This window comes from Vigna unguiculata, chromosome 3, assembly GCF_004118075.2.
Source record: "Vigna unguiculata cultivar IT97K-499-35 chromosome 3, ASM411807v1, whole genome shotgun sequence".
Lineage (NCBI taxonomy): Eukaryota > Viridiplantae > Streptophyta > Magnoliopsida > Fabales > Fabaceae > Vigna > Vigna unguiculata.
Window position 1 is genome coordinate 16,528,863 of NC_040281.1, and position 14,918 is coordinate 16,543,780.

The following is a 14,918-nucleotide window of genomic DNA, read 5'->3' on the forward strand; positions in this document are numbered from 1 at the left end:
GAAAATTCGAAATATGATATCGAGCCGATCTTGTGCTTGAAAAATGGTTGGTAATGTGTCAAAATTTGGGCCAATCTTATGTCTTGAAAACCGAGTATAACTTGACTATGTGCTAAAATCAACTTATAAACAAAAATTATTAACTTTCTAGCTTGGAGGCCTTATGTACCTACTTGACCCATTATTATAACATAATGGTATAATTTATTCAGGCCCAAAATAGGTCTAATATGCAAGGGTCTAATACTTAGATACATGTGATATTTTACTTATCTTTTAATATATTTTGAGATATATGATAGTGTTTATGTAATACAAACAAAACAAATTTATGATTAACATAATTCATTTATCATATTTGCTATTATACTCTAATATATCCACAAGTCTAAAACACCTATAAATACATGTTATCATAGTAGTTCAACCATTTGATAACCTCTTTTACTCATAAATATACACTCATATATACTTATTGATTTGAACATCAAAATCTTTATAGGTGGACTTTGCCATGATTTATAGCTCAATCACACATCAATTGAGCTCATAAACTGCTCGGAAAAATTAGTATGCTTAGCTATACAAAACCACATTTAATACCTCAAAATCATATAATCTTATAAATGAATGGACAATAAATTATTTGTCAAAACGTTATTTCATTGTAATTCCGAAATTTCAAACTTAAGATGTAAGTATATAAATATACTAAATATTAAAGTATATAAATATACCAAATACTAAGCAATCTATCACTTAGATTAGGTGATTTGACTTGTATCCCATGAAAGAAAGTATATGCAGTCTTAGAAGAATATGAAACCCCACTTTAACTATTAATTGTATTTTTAAATTTAACTTTGAGGAAGTATTATGACCTGGTGATTGGAAGCTAAACACCTCTCTTATGATGAATTGCCGTTACTAAACTTATTAAATTTGATAGATTTTGCATTACAAGACAGGTAATAATTGAACATAGCAGATTGAACTTAAAAAGAAGTAACAACACAAGGGATTACATTATATATAGAGTGGAAAGTGGGCCCCAAAAGCCAATGTAGTACGACAACTGGGCAGAGACAGGTCCGGCTCTCACTGCATCTTCTTGTCTTCCAACTCTTTTTCTCTCTCTCTCTCTGCTCATTGAAAGTTGAAAACGTTAGGGAACACTGTCACTTTTGCAACTCAAAAGCTTCAAACCCAAAGAAGTACCTGCAAGCTTACGGCACTGATGAACTTTCACTACATTGTGTAAAGATTGCATTTTTGCTCTCACCAGGACACCTTTTGCTCTCACCAGGACACCCCATTTATCCACTATGGTTTACGAAAGGATCCAAAAGCCTCAGGTCTCTCTTCCACCTCTTTCATCCATTTCACCTTTTTTGTTTTTTGCTTGATTTGCATTTTTCACTATTTCTCTCCTACCCGTGTTGTGTTGTATTTGGAAAGTGAGTATCGTCATGTTTTTAGTGTTCTGCACTGTGTGAACTCTTGTTTTGATCTGTTCGTTTTTGGGGTTCTTTGATTTGCCTTTAGCCTTATGGAAACTTGGGTTTACAGGGTGGCGGGGGATTTTCACCGGGAAAATTGAGGAACATGCTACTGGGCGTGGAGAAGAAGAGGAAAGAAGAAGAAGAGCTCGATTCTACTTTCACCACGAGATCTCAGAATTCGGAAATGGATGAATCTGGTACGTATGCTCTTGGCTCTTTATCTTGATTGATGTAATGCCTGATATGTTATATTTTTTCATATATGATATGGGTTATGGTTATGGCATGGGCATAGTTATGGTCATTGAGAGATTGTGGTTCTATATGGTTATATAACATTAGTCTTACACATATAAGACCTTAGACACCACTTTTACACCAAAACCTTAAGGCAATGTTGTTATGGGTCTTTATTCTTATATAGTGTTTAACTTTGTCTTTTCTATCCAATGTGGGACTTTTTGACTCACACTTGGACTATTCCCAACATCTCCCCTCAAGGGTGAGTCCCTTGTTTTTTTTTTTCATATGGTATATTTCCCTTCAGGTGTGTATGAGTGACCCCTTTGGTTATGGTTATGCGGTCAGTCACTCTGAACCATCGGCTCTGATACCACTGATGGGTTATGTTTCATATGTTATGGTTATGGTCATGGTTATAATCATGGTCATTGAGAACAATGGCTCTTGATACCAGTTGTTGGGAATTTTAGGGCTTTTGATAATATGAGAGATATAAGAGATATATGTGATATGTTATACGGAGGAACATGTTTTTGTATTTTATTGATATACTCTATATATAGAGCAAAATATAACAAATATCAAGTATAAAATATTTATAATATCTCACTCCTAATCTAAAATAATAACAAATTTCTAAAACTGACACATATCTCTAAAACTGAAATATTTTCTAAAAACTAATTTAAATAAAAAAGATATTAAGTAATATTCTCAACATTCCTCCTTGCTTAATATCTGTTTATTTTATATCTTCAGATTTGATTCTCCATCTTTTGATGCTTGATTTTCTCCTCTTTTTGTGTTTGCAATATTTGTTTTTCTCCTTCTTCCATGGCATCACATCTTTCTTCAATTTGGCATCATCCTTCATATTTCTTCTTATATCAGCATCATCTTCTTTTTCTTTGTTCGGTGTGGATTTCATTGGAGTGGCATTGGACCTTTTGTGAATATTAAAATGTGAACCTCCATCTACTTTCTTCACTTGGACATCTACTTTCTTCCAAAGATATTTATCTTCTAATTTTGATCCTTCTTTCATGTTCACTTTCTTTGTATCAAATTCCTCCTTCATAAAATCCAGCGCAAATCTTTTGTCTTTCATGTGGACTTTAAATACCTCTATGTTGTTTGCATTTTTGATCACACATACTTTATTTTCAAAGGAGACCTTATAACCTTTCTCTAACAATTGAGCAACACTTAACAAATTCTGGGTAATCTCAGGAACATATAAGACATCAAAAATTAATTTGATACCTGAATGAGTTTTAATTGAAACTGTTCCTGTACCTTTCACAGCAAGTTGTTCTCCATTCCCAATTCTTACCTTGGAAATATTTGATTTATTCAGCTCCTTGAAAATTTCTCTATCATGAGTCATATGGTTTGTGCAACCACTATCTATAATCCAATCTTTTGAAGATTGGTTGGTTGTGACACATGATGTTGTAAAAAGTAGATCTTCCTCTGATTTATCCTCATCTGATTTATTCTCCACAATTTGAACATCTTCTTCAGAATCTTTAGATTTGCATACCTTTTCCACATGTCCCAATTGACCGCATTTGTGACATTTGACATCTGGCCTCCACCAACACCAATTGGGTTGATGACCTTTTCTCTTGCAATGGGGACAAGATGGAAAAACCTGTGTGTTGTTGTATTTGCTCCTTATGTTTTTCTTGACTATGAGAGCATTATCTTCCGTGTAATTTAAATCACCTTCAACCGCCTCATGATCTTCTCTCATCAATCTTCGTTGTTCTTGTGCTTGCAAGGCATGTATCACCTCTGTAAAGGTGATTGTAGACAAATCTTTTGTGTTTTCTAAGGAAGCAATAGATGCCTCATATCTTTCCGGCACCGTCACCAGAATTTTCTCAACGAGTCTGGAATCTGAAAACTCCTTTCCCAACAATTTTATCTTGTTGGCAATACCCAACAATTTGTTTGAGTATTCTTTAATCGTCTCTGACTCTTTCATTCTTTGCATCTCAAACTCCCTTATCAAGTTCAAAACTTTCATGCCTCGAATCTTCTCGTTCCCTTCATATTCTGCTTTCAAGTATTCCCATATTTCTTTGGGAGACTTTAAAGTCATGATCCTGGTCATAATCATTTGTGAAACACCTGCGAACAAGCATGATTTTGCCTTTGCCTTTCTCGTTTTCTTTTCTTTATGCGCTTTCATTTGAGCCATGGTGGGATTTTCAGACAAGGGAACATCATCTTCCTCCACAACTTCCCATAGATCTAGCCCCTCTAGATATGTTTGCATCCTTACCGCCCATAGATCATAGCTTTCACCATCAAAGAGTGGAATAGCGACGTGCGACATATTTCCTTCCATTCTATCGGCAGTAAGAACAATGGCTCTTGATACCAGTTGTTGGGAATTTTAGGGCTTTTGATAATATGAGAGATATAAGAGATATATGTGATATGTTATACGGAGGAACATGTTTTTGTATTTTATTGATATACTCTATATATAGAGCAAAATATAACAAATATCAAGTATAAAATATTTATAATATCTCACTCCTAATCTAAAATAATAACAAATTTCTAAAACTGACACATATCTCTAAAACTGAAATATTTTCTAAAAACTAATTTAAATAAAAAAGATATTAAGTAATATTCTCAACAATGCCTCACTCAAGGTTGCGATTTTGTAAATCTAAAAGATATGTACTTTCTCAAAATGTAAGATTTTGACTATGATTATTTCTTCATTATCATTGTTGCTTGATGTTTTAACTTATCGCCCTTAGTTTTTGTGAGAAAATTTAGAAGTATACTATGATTGAAATTATATAAAAAAAGGGGGAAGAAAATGAAGAAAAGGGACCGGACAGTTTTTCACGTACAATGTACTTGCCTACTTGTTATCTCAAATATGGTAACCTACAAGTTAAAGCTTGTAGTGCCTATCTTTCTTTTTGTTTCAACTTCAGATTTGGTTTATTGGTTTATACAATGATATTTATAGGCAGTGTCAAATATGTAAGTGTTTGTTATTGTTATAGAATGAATGGTGTTTAAGTTTACTTCTATGTAACATATCTGTTACAGGTGGTAGCAGTTCTGATCATTGTAAAGATGTAGATGTTGTGAGTGTCCTTCCTGAGTATTCAACTTCTGCTTTAGTTCGCACCAGTAGCATAGAGGCAGTTGGTGGTGATGATCGTTTTGTGAAGGCTAATGCAGCAGTGAGTTCAAGGAATAGAATCTTAGAAGACCCTTCTTCAGATTATGATAGTGGGCATGAAAATATGAGCATCTCATCGTCAGTGTTTGAATTTCAAAAGGCCGAGCGGTCTACACAGAGAGTGCCAGTGAGACCATTCTCAAAACCAGCACCATCTAAATGGGATGATGCTCAGAAGTGGATAGCTAGTCCAACATCAAACCGGCCGAAGACAGTGCAGGCTCAAGGACAAGGTGGGCATGTAGGTCCACGTAAGGTCGGTAGTCTTGGTTATGGAAGCCGGCAACCTTCAATGAAGGTTGTTGTTGAAGTTCCAGATCAAAGAGAAATTGCTTTAGATGAACCGGATACCAAGCAAATTGATACAAATCAAACTAAGATGGAAAGTGGAGGACAGAAATTTGTGAGTTGGGAGGCTGATCCCTATGCAATTGCAAGTTCTTGTGGTAAATGTTTGATTGTGTTCTGGAATTCATTACCAGAGATATAAACATGCTTTTAGTTTATTCAAATGAAAAATGTATACACTGATTTTTCTGCTATTTTTGTCAAACATTATGTTTCAAATCACTTGTTGCGTGTGTTAATCATTTCTATCGTCACAGTGTTCTTAAACTATTTTTATTATCAGTGGTTGTTGTATTCCTTTGGTTGGGGCTTGTTGATCAAGTTGAGCCTTGACTTATGGTTTACTTGGTTCCCAAGTGTGTTGAGTCCTGTATGAATGACATACCTAGCTATCTAAAATGAAAAAAGTAAGATGATATATCCTGAGAAACTCCCAACTCCTAGGTGTTCATGCATCTCTTTCTCTTGGGAAAATTTGTGGTTTTGCAGTTCTATTTTTCAACAACTTGCGTCATATTTTTTTTGGTAAAAAGTAGACCTTCATGCTATCGAATCCCTTGTCATTAATTGCTTGAACAGCCTTTCTATCTTAAAGACATGTCCTACAACTAAGAAGTTGAGAATACTATAGACAATTTCATTTGAAGGAGTTAAATAAATTATGCTTAGTTTTAGTAATTATAGTTCATTTATGGGACTACTTACTCTTTGTTCTGTGTTCCTTTTCTGCTATTTTATGTTGACAGTAAGCCTTAGCCAGCACAATTCGTCTCTTGCCATCCAGAATGCAACAACATTTGTTCCTCCCCCTTCAACAGCTCGGTCTGTATCGATGAGAGATATGGGAACCGAAATGACCCCTATTGCTAGCCAGGAGCCTTCAAGAACAGGTACCCCTGTGAGGGCAACAACACCAATGCGCAGTCCTAACTCTTCTCGGCCTTCTACTCCCCCAAGATCCTCCCCTGTATCCACTTTAACTGATCTTCATAGTGACAATCTGAATCTCAGCAAGAATGAATTGTCCGAAAAGGAGCTACAAATGAAGACCAGGCGTGAAATAATGGTCCTTGGGACACAACTTGGTAAAATGAATATTGCTGCTTGGGCTAGCAAAGAAGAGGAAGATAAGGATGCATCTACTTCCCTCAAAACTAAAGCAGAACAGCCTAAGAGTGTTGTTGAAGCACGTGCAGCAGCATGGGAGGAAGCTGAGAAGGCCAAGTATATGGCCAGGTCAGTTTATACTATCATGTAACTTACGTTGCTTTATGGATGTAAATCCATTAACATACCCGAGTTTTTCATTTTTATATTAAATTTCATAGAGTAAAGAGTGCTTTCTGATGATTTTCCAAAACCTCTTGCATGAAGACCATGTGACATCTATGATATAAAAGTAGAAGAATTGAAGTTGCTTCATATGTCTATTTAATTTAATTTTTGTCAATGAATATTTGACATAGAATCTGGACCGAGGTATTTAATATTTCTACAACATTTCTTTCGTAAGTAGCCTTTTGTAAAACTTTTTCATTTTTGTGGTTCCCCTGGTTTCTATATAATTAGGTAATGGATTCCTATGTTGGGTTTGAAGAAATCATCATAAATGACTCAGTGATGACAAATCTAGGCAAGAAATGTGAAAGAAAGAAAGAGATATAGAAGAGGAAAGAAATATGGTTGCAAAATTGACTTGAACACTGTAAACTACAGTGCAGAACTTGATTTGTGTAGATTCCAATCATGTCACTTGTATAGTGATCAAAGATAAAAAGAAAAGATTATCATTCTTGATAGTGTACTTGCACACCTCTAGAAGATAATCATTGTTGCCTTACTTCTTTTGACCATGTTTCCATTAATTCAGTTTCCTGACATTTGCTTGAAAGGCGCTCTATCCCACATGGAATGAAAACCAGGAGACAAATAATAAAAACCAACAGAAAAATTTAGAAACAAAGGAAGTATTTAAAGCCAGACTATCTGAATTCTTTGACAATGTGTGCAGTTTGTAGCCTATAGGTATCCATTTAATTTTCATGTCAGTTTCTTCTGAAATAATAGCTTAAAACTTGTCTTCCCTCCCTTAGTCATGGATATGTTTGCAACAAGATGAAGAAAGATGAATAAAATTTCTGAATATAATTAACCACATTTTTAAAACATGAGACAAATATTTTATGGGCATTTAAACAGTTCCAGAAATACGTTAAGATTATTTTTTGTTGTTACATACTAAAATTCTCTGAAGCAGGAATATGGTGTTAATGACACAGGTTTAGGCGTGAGGAGATGAAAATTCAAGCATGGGAAAATCATCAGAAAGCAAAAACAGAAGCCAAGATGAAAAAAATTGAGGTATACACCTATAATTACTGATTTTGTTGTTTCCAATATGATTCTTTAATTTAGTTTCTTTTGGGACGATCCTTGGGACGTTAACTTGTAATCCTACTACAGAAAAACATGTTAGTCAGCGTAACAATGGCAACATATGTGTAAGGAGATGAATAGGAAAACCTAAATAATGTAAAATTTGTGAATGGCAAACAGGAGAATCCATATTTACCATAATTTATAAACTTGCAAGTTGTAATCGGCTTCATAGGGTTTAAAGATAACAGGTCTAACAGAAATGTATCTCATCCAACAATTCCTGTCCTGGTTTCCCTTTTTTTACATATCGGAGAATGTGAACTGCACAACTCCCATTGAATAGGAAAGATTAGGTCTTGTTATAGTGAGATAAATGAGTTTTCCCTCCTACCTTCTATATATCTCTGGGTCTGAGAAATGTTCACTTTGGTTTCATTAACTTTTGATTCGAGTCCATAGGATTATTTATGAGCTTGCAGTTTGCGAAGCCTATCTCCAAAATATCAAAAACATGTTTTCTTTGTGAAATGATGACACCTCTTAATTGTACCACTTCAATACCAAGAAAATATTTTAGACAACCCAAATCTTTGGTATGTAAGTGGCTGAATAATGTTTTTTTAATTGAGCAATTCTAGTGATATCATTTCTTGTAATAACAATATCTTGAACATAGACCATAAGCTGAACACACTCCCCATAAGAAAGGTGACAATAAAACACTAAGTTACCTGTCTCGCTTCATTTCAATCCAAATATCAGTACAATATACTAAATTTACCAAACCAAGTTCGAGTAGATTACTTCAAGCCATAGAGAGACCGATGTAATTTACCAACTAAACAAGATAGTAAATTGGATGAAAAGGAGGTAAATGGGAGGGTTCCTAACAGAATATGTTTACATTCACTGAGAAATCCTAACATTCTAGAATCTAGTTATTCTCCTATAAGCAATAAGTATACTGACAATCAGAATTCCTCTTAATTGTCCTTTTCATCCTAAAAGATTGAGCTTCACTAATGTCCATACCATTGTAGATAAATGTCAAATAGACCTGTATTTGTCCCAATCTCTGTAAAGATATCCCTTCTGGTATGCTAAGAGAAGATGTCTATGCTTGTTTCTTTAGACTGTACATTTTCACTTTAAATTGGGCATTGTGATAACACCAAATCAAACTTGTAGTAAATTCCATATTATAGGGAGTTCAATCCTTATCCTTCTAAATGAAGTTGAATTTCAGCACATATTGGGGAGGCGTTAGAGTTGCATGCACTTCAAAGTTTGAACAACTATTATGTGATGGGTTGCTGAATTGAGAGTTTGTTTGCTTGATTGATACATTTGAATAGGAAACCAGATGTTGAAGCAGAAAATAGTAAGCAGTGGTGACTTTTTATTAGATTTCTAACATTTTAGCAAAATTTCTCAACAAGTGAAGTAGTCATATATCATAATGGTACATGGTATTGAAAAATACAAACTTTGGTTAGTAGCCCAAGAATATAATATATTTATAATTATTACCATAATTATAATAATTGGTTGCAGGTAGAAGTTGAGAGAATACGTAGTAAGGCACATGATAAGCTAATGAATAAATTAGCTGCTGCAAGGCATAAAGCTGAGGAAAAACGAGCAGCAGCAGAAGCCAATAGAAATCATCAAGCTGCAAAAACTGAAGAGCAAGCAGATTATATACGAAGAACTGGTCATGTCCCTTCCTCGTATTTGTCATTTTCTTGCTGCAATTGGTGCTCTTGAAAAAAAAGTCAATCCTTTTCAATATTTAATTTTTTGTTCTATAGGCTTGCAATGCCTTTTGCTGCTTACACCCAATCATGTTAAATATGCCTATTGCATTTTCTCCCTGGTGTAAAACGTTACCTTCTTCTGCAGAATAATTGCAATTTGGAAGTGCTATGCTATTTGTCCAGTTATATTTTCTGAATTTCTTTTGGGTTTCATAATTTGGAAGTGCTATTCTATTTGTTTATATACATGTTATGATATTAACATTGTGTGAAGCATCTTCTAATTCAAAATGATCATCATGATTTTGATAGTAATTGATAAAGTAATCCTTGAGATCCACCTTGCAAAATTATGTGATTTATCTTACTCTTTTTTTCTTTGCATCTCCTTATGGGAACTCACATTTTCCTTTTGAGTTGGAGTTGTATAAATGCAGAAACTATGTAGAGAATATGTATAATATGGCTACGATTCATGTTATCTTTTGACATATTACCTCATGGACCATTTGGTGTTTTTTTTTCTTGTAAAGTGTTCTAATAAAAATGCAAGTGCAAGTTGAGTTTTCTTAGGAAACATTATCATATCGTTGGAAGATACAAAAGTATAACTAATTAGTTACGTTTAATATCATCAAAACTTCAACTATGGGATAATTTAGTGTCACTAAATTCAATCGGATCATTTGAGTCTTAATGTGATAACATAAAAGACACAATAAACTTATTTTTCATAGATTTATTCCAATAAAGACAATTAACTTCGGTGCCATTAATGTAATGATATGCTAATTAAATCAGTTAATTGAAAAATACCAACTTTAATTTAATAAAAACTCCTCTAAGTAATTTGTATATGGAAATATGAATGAACTTTTTCACATAAAACATTGTTGTTCTAAAGTTAATAATTTCAAACTTAAGCCTTCATGGCTGTATAATCAAATCACGCCTTATTGAAATATAGCTCACAATCAATAAAAATAACATTAGAGTGATTCATCTCTTACAAAGAAATATCATCAACAAAGAACACTAGACAAAATATATATTAAAGCAATGGAAAGAGTCTAGTCTCCAAGTTCATCTATCTTCCACAATCTTAGTAGAAAGGTTCACCTCACTTATTCATACCTTTCCGTGAACACAATCACATGTGCCATAATGCAAAGGTATGAAAATATTGTTAACTCTAGAAAAAGGCGATGTTTGAATAGAGCTCTCAAAACTTTCTTGGAAGCTTTTCACAAATAAGACTATTAGATGCTTAGAGGGAGTCATGTAATGGTTTTATTAAAGAGTTCACAAACACTTTCTAAAAAATTTTTATGATGCCCAAGATAGTAATAATGCATGAAACCGAGAGAAACAAAGAACACTTTGTTTTTATGTTGGTTATGTCTAGTTCTTCAATGTGAATGATAAATGGTTTCATTAAACAATTAAAAGTATATAAATATTCTCATATTAATCATTTTTGTTTTCATATTCAAATCATTCATACCAAGATTTTTTAACCAATTCATTTCCAACATTATTGTGAAAACATGTGAAATGCACAAGAAGAGAGGATTGAATTGTGTAATGAAAAACTTTGGCTTCGCAATGTTATATGTGATAGAGTATGGTTAGACATAATATTGAACTGACAGACCAAATGTCAAGACCTTTTTAAAAAACCTAGTTTGAAAAACTCTCATTCCTTAATTAGTTTAGATTTTATTGTTAGAAAAAGCTTTAAATAGCTAACTAGTTTTAAAAAATAAAAACCTTAACTTCCAACCAATTCAAACCCCCCATTAAACCCTAAATCCTAAGTTTATTTTAAGCTTTAATTGCAAATTTCAGAGTATTAGACCTTGGGAAAGTTTATAAAAATTAAATCTTGCAAAGTAATAACAAAGTAAGAGAATAAGGAATAGAGAAAGTCACACAAATTTTTTATACTGGTTTAGTCAACAAGGATCTGGTGTCCAATGGTTATTCATCTCAAAGACAATGATCACAAATTATTATCTTAAACTAAGTGAAACAAACAAAATCACAATTAAAATAATAAAAAGACATCTCCTTTGCAAAACCTTAAAATGATGAGAAAACACCTTTTTTAAATCACAAGAGATGAAAAACATCTTCCTTAATAAACCATAAGGAATGGTAGATACCTTTCTTGAAAATACAAAAGATAAAGAACACATCTCTTTATCTTGTCTGTTTCCAAGGTTTGATCTGAAGGATCATAACGGAGGTATTTGTTCTGTAAAGTTTAAACTGATGTATAGTTCCATAAGTAATCACATTTATCATGTCCAAAAGTTATGTGGTTTCTTGAAGGGAGTATTGCATTTTGGGACCTTAAAAGTCATATTTATCTTATAGAATGAATACTGGGTATTGATTCTAAAAATCTGGTCTCAAGTACCATGAATGGAGAAACTTTTGGACATGGTGGCCAAAGCATTTGTTCTATGATTTTTAGGTCCTTTAAATAAATTCTTCCCTTTTAGTGGTGAAGTTTAGATTTGATAGATTTTACTGCCTCAATGTAAATGTAACTGTTGATGTTTATTTAACTGTTATTACTTGTTATAAAATGATATTTTCAGGATTTACGTAATAATATTCATTCCAATTAGATTGATGTATGAATATTCCTCGGCACAAACCCTTGCCTGCACGCTTGCACTATATGTTCTATGTGGTTTCCAATATCATGATGAGATGGCTGTATTGAAATGTTATGAGATTTTAAGTCTAGTATTTCGATAAAAATATAAGAAAGAAAACACTTACGGAGCAACCACAACCTTCTAAAAGCCAAAGAACTGAACATTATAGATTAAATATCGCTTGTAACATTCGAAGCATCAAGTTTGTCGAACATCCTCAACTCTCATCACCTCATTTTCTTCTTCTCCAGAATCATCATCTTCACCAGCAGATGCATCCTGGTACTGCTGATACTCTGCAACAAGATCATTCATGTTACTCTCTGCTTCAGTAAACTCCATCTCATCCATTCCTTCTCCAGTGTACCAGTGCAAGAAGGCTTTCCTTCTGAACATGGCTGTGAACTGCTCACCCACTCTCCTGAACATCTCCTGTATGGATGTCGAGTTACCAACAAAAGTCGAAGCCATAGAAAGGCCTTTGGGAGGAATGTCACAAACACTAGACTTCACATTGTTGGGAATCCACTCAACAAAGTAGGAAGAATTCTTATTTTGTACGCTCAACATCTGTTCATCTACCTCTTTTGTGCTCATCTTGCCTCTGAAAACCGCTGAGGCAGTCAAATAACGACCGTGGCGTGGATCAGCTGCACACATCATGTTCTTGGCATCCCACATTTGCTGTGTCAGTTCTGGGACAGTCAATGCACGGTAGTTCTGCGATCCTCGAGATGTCAGAGGAGCAAAACCCACCATGAAGAAGTGGAGTCGTGGAAATGGGATCAAATTTACTGCTAACTTTCTCAGGTCTGAATTGAGCTGACCCGGAAATCTTAAGCAACAAGTAACTCCACTCATTGTTGCTGATATTAAATGATTCAAGTCTCCAACTGCAAAAAGTTATCAAGTAAAATTACTTTTATTAAGTAAAATGAAGAACTTCATTAGTTCTATTCTACGGCAATTATGCTTACAGCTTGGTGTAGTGAGCTTGAGGGTCCTGAAGCAGATGTCATATAGTGCTTCATTGTCAAGGACCATACACTCATCAGCATTCTCCACCAACTGGTGAACAGAGAGTGTAGCATTATAAGGCTCAACAACCGTGTCTGACACCTTTGGAGATGGAAACACAGAAAATGTAAGCATCATTCGATCAGGGTATTCCTCTCTTATCTTCGAAATCAGCAGAGTTCCCATTCCAGAACCTGTTCCCCCTCCCAAGGAGTGACACACCTGAAATCCTAGATTCAAAAACCAGAACCGAAAAATACATAAATGTCTCATATTTTAACGAAACAGTCCACCATGATGTTTGGTTACTTTTTTTTACCTTGCAAGCAGTCACAATTCTCAACCTCCTTCCTCACAACATCAAGGACAGAGTCAATAAGCTCAGCACCCTCAGTGTAGTGGCCCTTTGCGAAGTTGTTTCCGGCACCAGACTGGCCGAAAACAAAGTTGTCCGGCCGGAAAATCTGACCGTAAACGCCTGTGCGGGCAGCATCCATGGTACCAGGCTCAAGGTCCATAAGCACTGCCCGTGGCACGTAACGACCGTTGCTGCCCTCATTGTAATAAACGTTCACTCTTTCAAGCTGAAGTTCGGTGTTCCCTACGTATTGCCCCGTAGGATCAATCCCATGCTCATCACACACCACCTCCCAGAACTTTGTTCCTATTTGGTTCCCGCATTGGCCTCCCTGAATGTGAAGAATCTCACGCATTTTCTAGCTTGGGTTAGAACTTAGAAGACAAAATTAACTCTTTGGACTTGGATTGAATAAGCAAAGAGGTTACATTACATTTATAGCGAAATGAAAATGGACCTAGTTACATGATTGCCCTTTGAAAATATATATATATAACCGTGAAGTGAAGGTTAAGTTGGACTTGGATGAATAATTGACTGCCATTTGTAAGATGTTACTTGCAACCTCGCCGGCTTCACAAGAGGGTTTCTATGTTTCCTTCTCAACTACCACTGGCATACTCACTCTTTTCAGTTTTTGGTTTTCTTAATATAACATCAGCATCTATCTTTACAATGTAAAGGACTGGGCCATTTTGGGAGACCTAAATGACTTATTTATTGTCTTTTATTTACAGTGGAAAGTGACTGCAACTAAAAGAAAGCCGGGATGAGAGAGTTTCATAGACCTTCATAGAATAGAAAATTGAAAAATAGAATCTGATGGGTATGCCGAGGCCGGCAAGTTCTCATCAATGATGAGCATGTAGTAACTATTCCAGTTTTCTTGCAATAAATGTTGCTCCACCTTATATAGAAGTAAAACCAATAAAATATTATTTGGTTGCACAATTTTCTTTGATTGTTGATTATGGGCACAAAAGCTTGAATTTGTTCAAATATTTCAAAATCTCTGACTAATATATATGCCGATAAAAAAAAATCGTATTTGTTGATGCTAAGATGCAGAAAAGCTTGAATTATGCTACTTTCTATTCCCCTAAAGCAAATCAGCCTAGCTATTTTTAAATAAGTGGTAACACTCCTGCAATGGCGAACTGATGAAAGAAACTGATATTTGTCCATTCTATGGTTCTTTTTGATGGTTTCATAAGAATTGTTTATTTTTTAAAGTATAAGAATCACGTAGACAAATCACAGTGTTTGTTTCAACATTGCACGGTTTTTATATGCTGAGTATTGTTGTTTATCTACAAAACATTTTAAGTGAAAGGATATATAAAACTTAAAATTCACTCTTTTTTTGTTCTCTAGATCAAATATGTAAATTTGGTCTTTCGAAAATTTTAATTTTGCATTTTGTCC

At 34.4% G+C, this 14,918-nt stretch overlaps 2 protein-coding genes across 2 annotated transcripts; one reads left to right on the forward strand and one right to left on the reverse strand.

The window, feature by feature from the left end:
• Nucleotides 1-1,056: 1,056 nt before the first annotated feature.
• On the forward strand, nucleotides 1,057-9,764 carry LOC114175258. Its single transcript, XM_028060037.1, has 6 exons — nucleotides 1,057-1,355; nucleotides 1,570-1,699; nucleotides 4,830-5,411; nucleotides 6,060-6,549; nucleotides 7,593-7,674; nucleotides 9,247-9,764. Exons 1-6 carry the CDS (start codon nucleotides 1,326-1,328, stop codon nucleotides 9,457-9,459), a joined length of 1,527 nt encoding a protein of 508 aa, XP_027915838.1. The 5' UTR covers nucleotides 1,057-1,325; the 3' UTR covers nucleotides 9,460-9,764.
• A 2,449-nt stretch (nucleotides 9,765-12,213) lies between these two features.
• On the reverse strand, nucleotides 12,214-14,869 carry LOC114175259 (tubulin beta chain-like). Its single transcript, XM_028060038.1, has 3 exons — nucleotides 13,455-14,869; nucleotides 13,096-13,365; nucleotides 12,214-13,011 (listed from the first exon to the last, which is right to left on the reverse strand). Exons 1-3 carry the CDS (start codon nucleotides 13,846-13,848, stop codon nucleotides 12,317-12,319), a joined length of 1,359 nt encoding a protein of 452 aa, XP_027915839.1. The 5' UTR covers nucleotides 13,849-14,869; the 3' UTR covers nucleotides 12,214-12,316.
• Between the last annotated feature and the right edge of the window lie 49 nt (nucleotides 14,870-14,918).

Excerpts from the sequence above, each read along its gene's own strand:
- LOC114175258 (XM_028060037.1), top strand. The coding sequence starts at position 1,326 with ATGGTTTACGAAAGGATCCAAAAGCCTCAG. Across the intron at positions 1,356-1,569 it reads AAAGGATCCAAAAGCCTCAG|GGTGGCGGGGGATTTTCACC; the intron begins GTCTCTCTTCCA and ends TTGGGTTTACAG. Across the intron at positions 5,412-6,059 it reads TGCAATTGCAAGTTCTTGTG|TAAGCCTTAGCCAGCACAAT; the intron begins GTAAATGTTTGA and ends TTATGTTGACAG.
- LOC114175259 (XM_028060038.1), bottom strand. The coding sequence starts at position 13,848 with ATGCGTGAGATTCTTCACATTCAGGGAGGCCAATGCGGGAACCAAATA. Across the intron at positions 13,366-13,454 it reads GAATTGTGACTGCTTGCAAG|GATTTCAGGTGTGTCACTCC; the intron begins GTAAAAAAAAGT and ends TTTTGAATCTAG. Across the intron at positions 13,012-13,095 it reads CAAGCTCACTACACCAAGCT|TTGGAGACTTGAATCATTTA; the intron begins GTAAGCATAATT and ends AACTTTTTGCAG.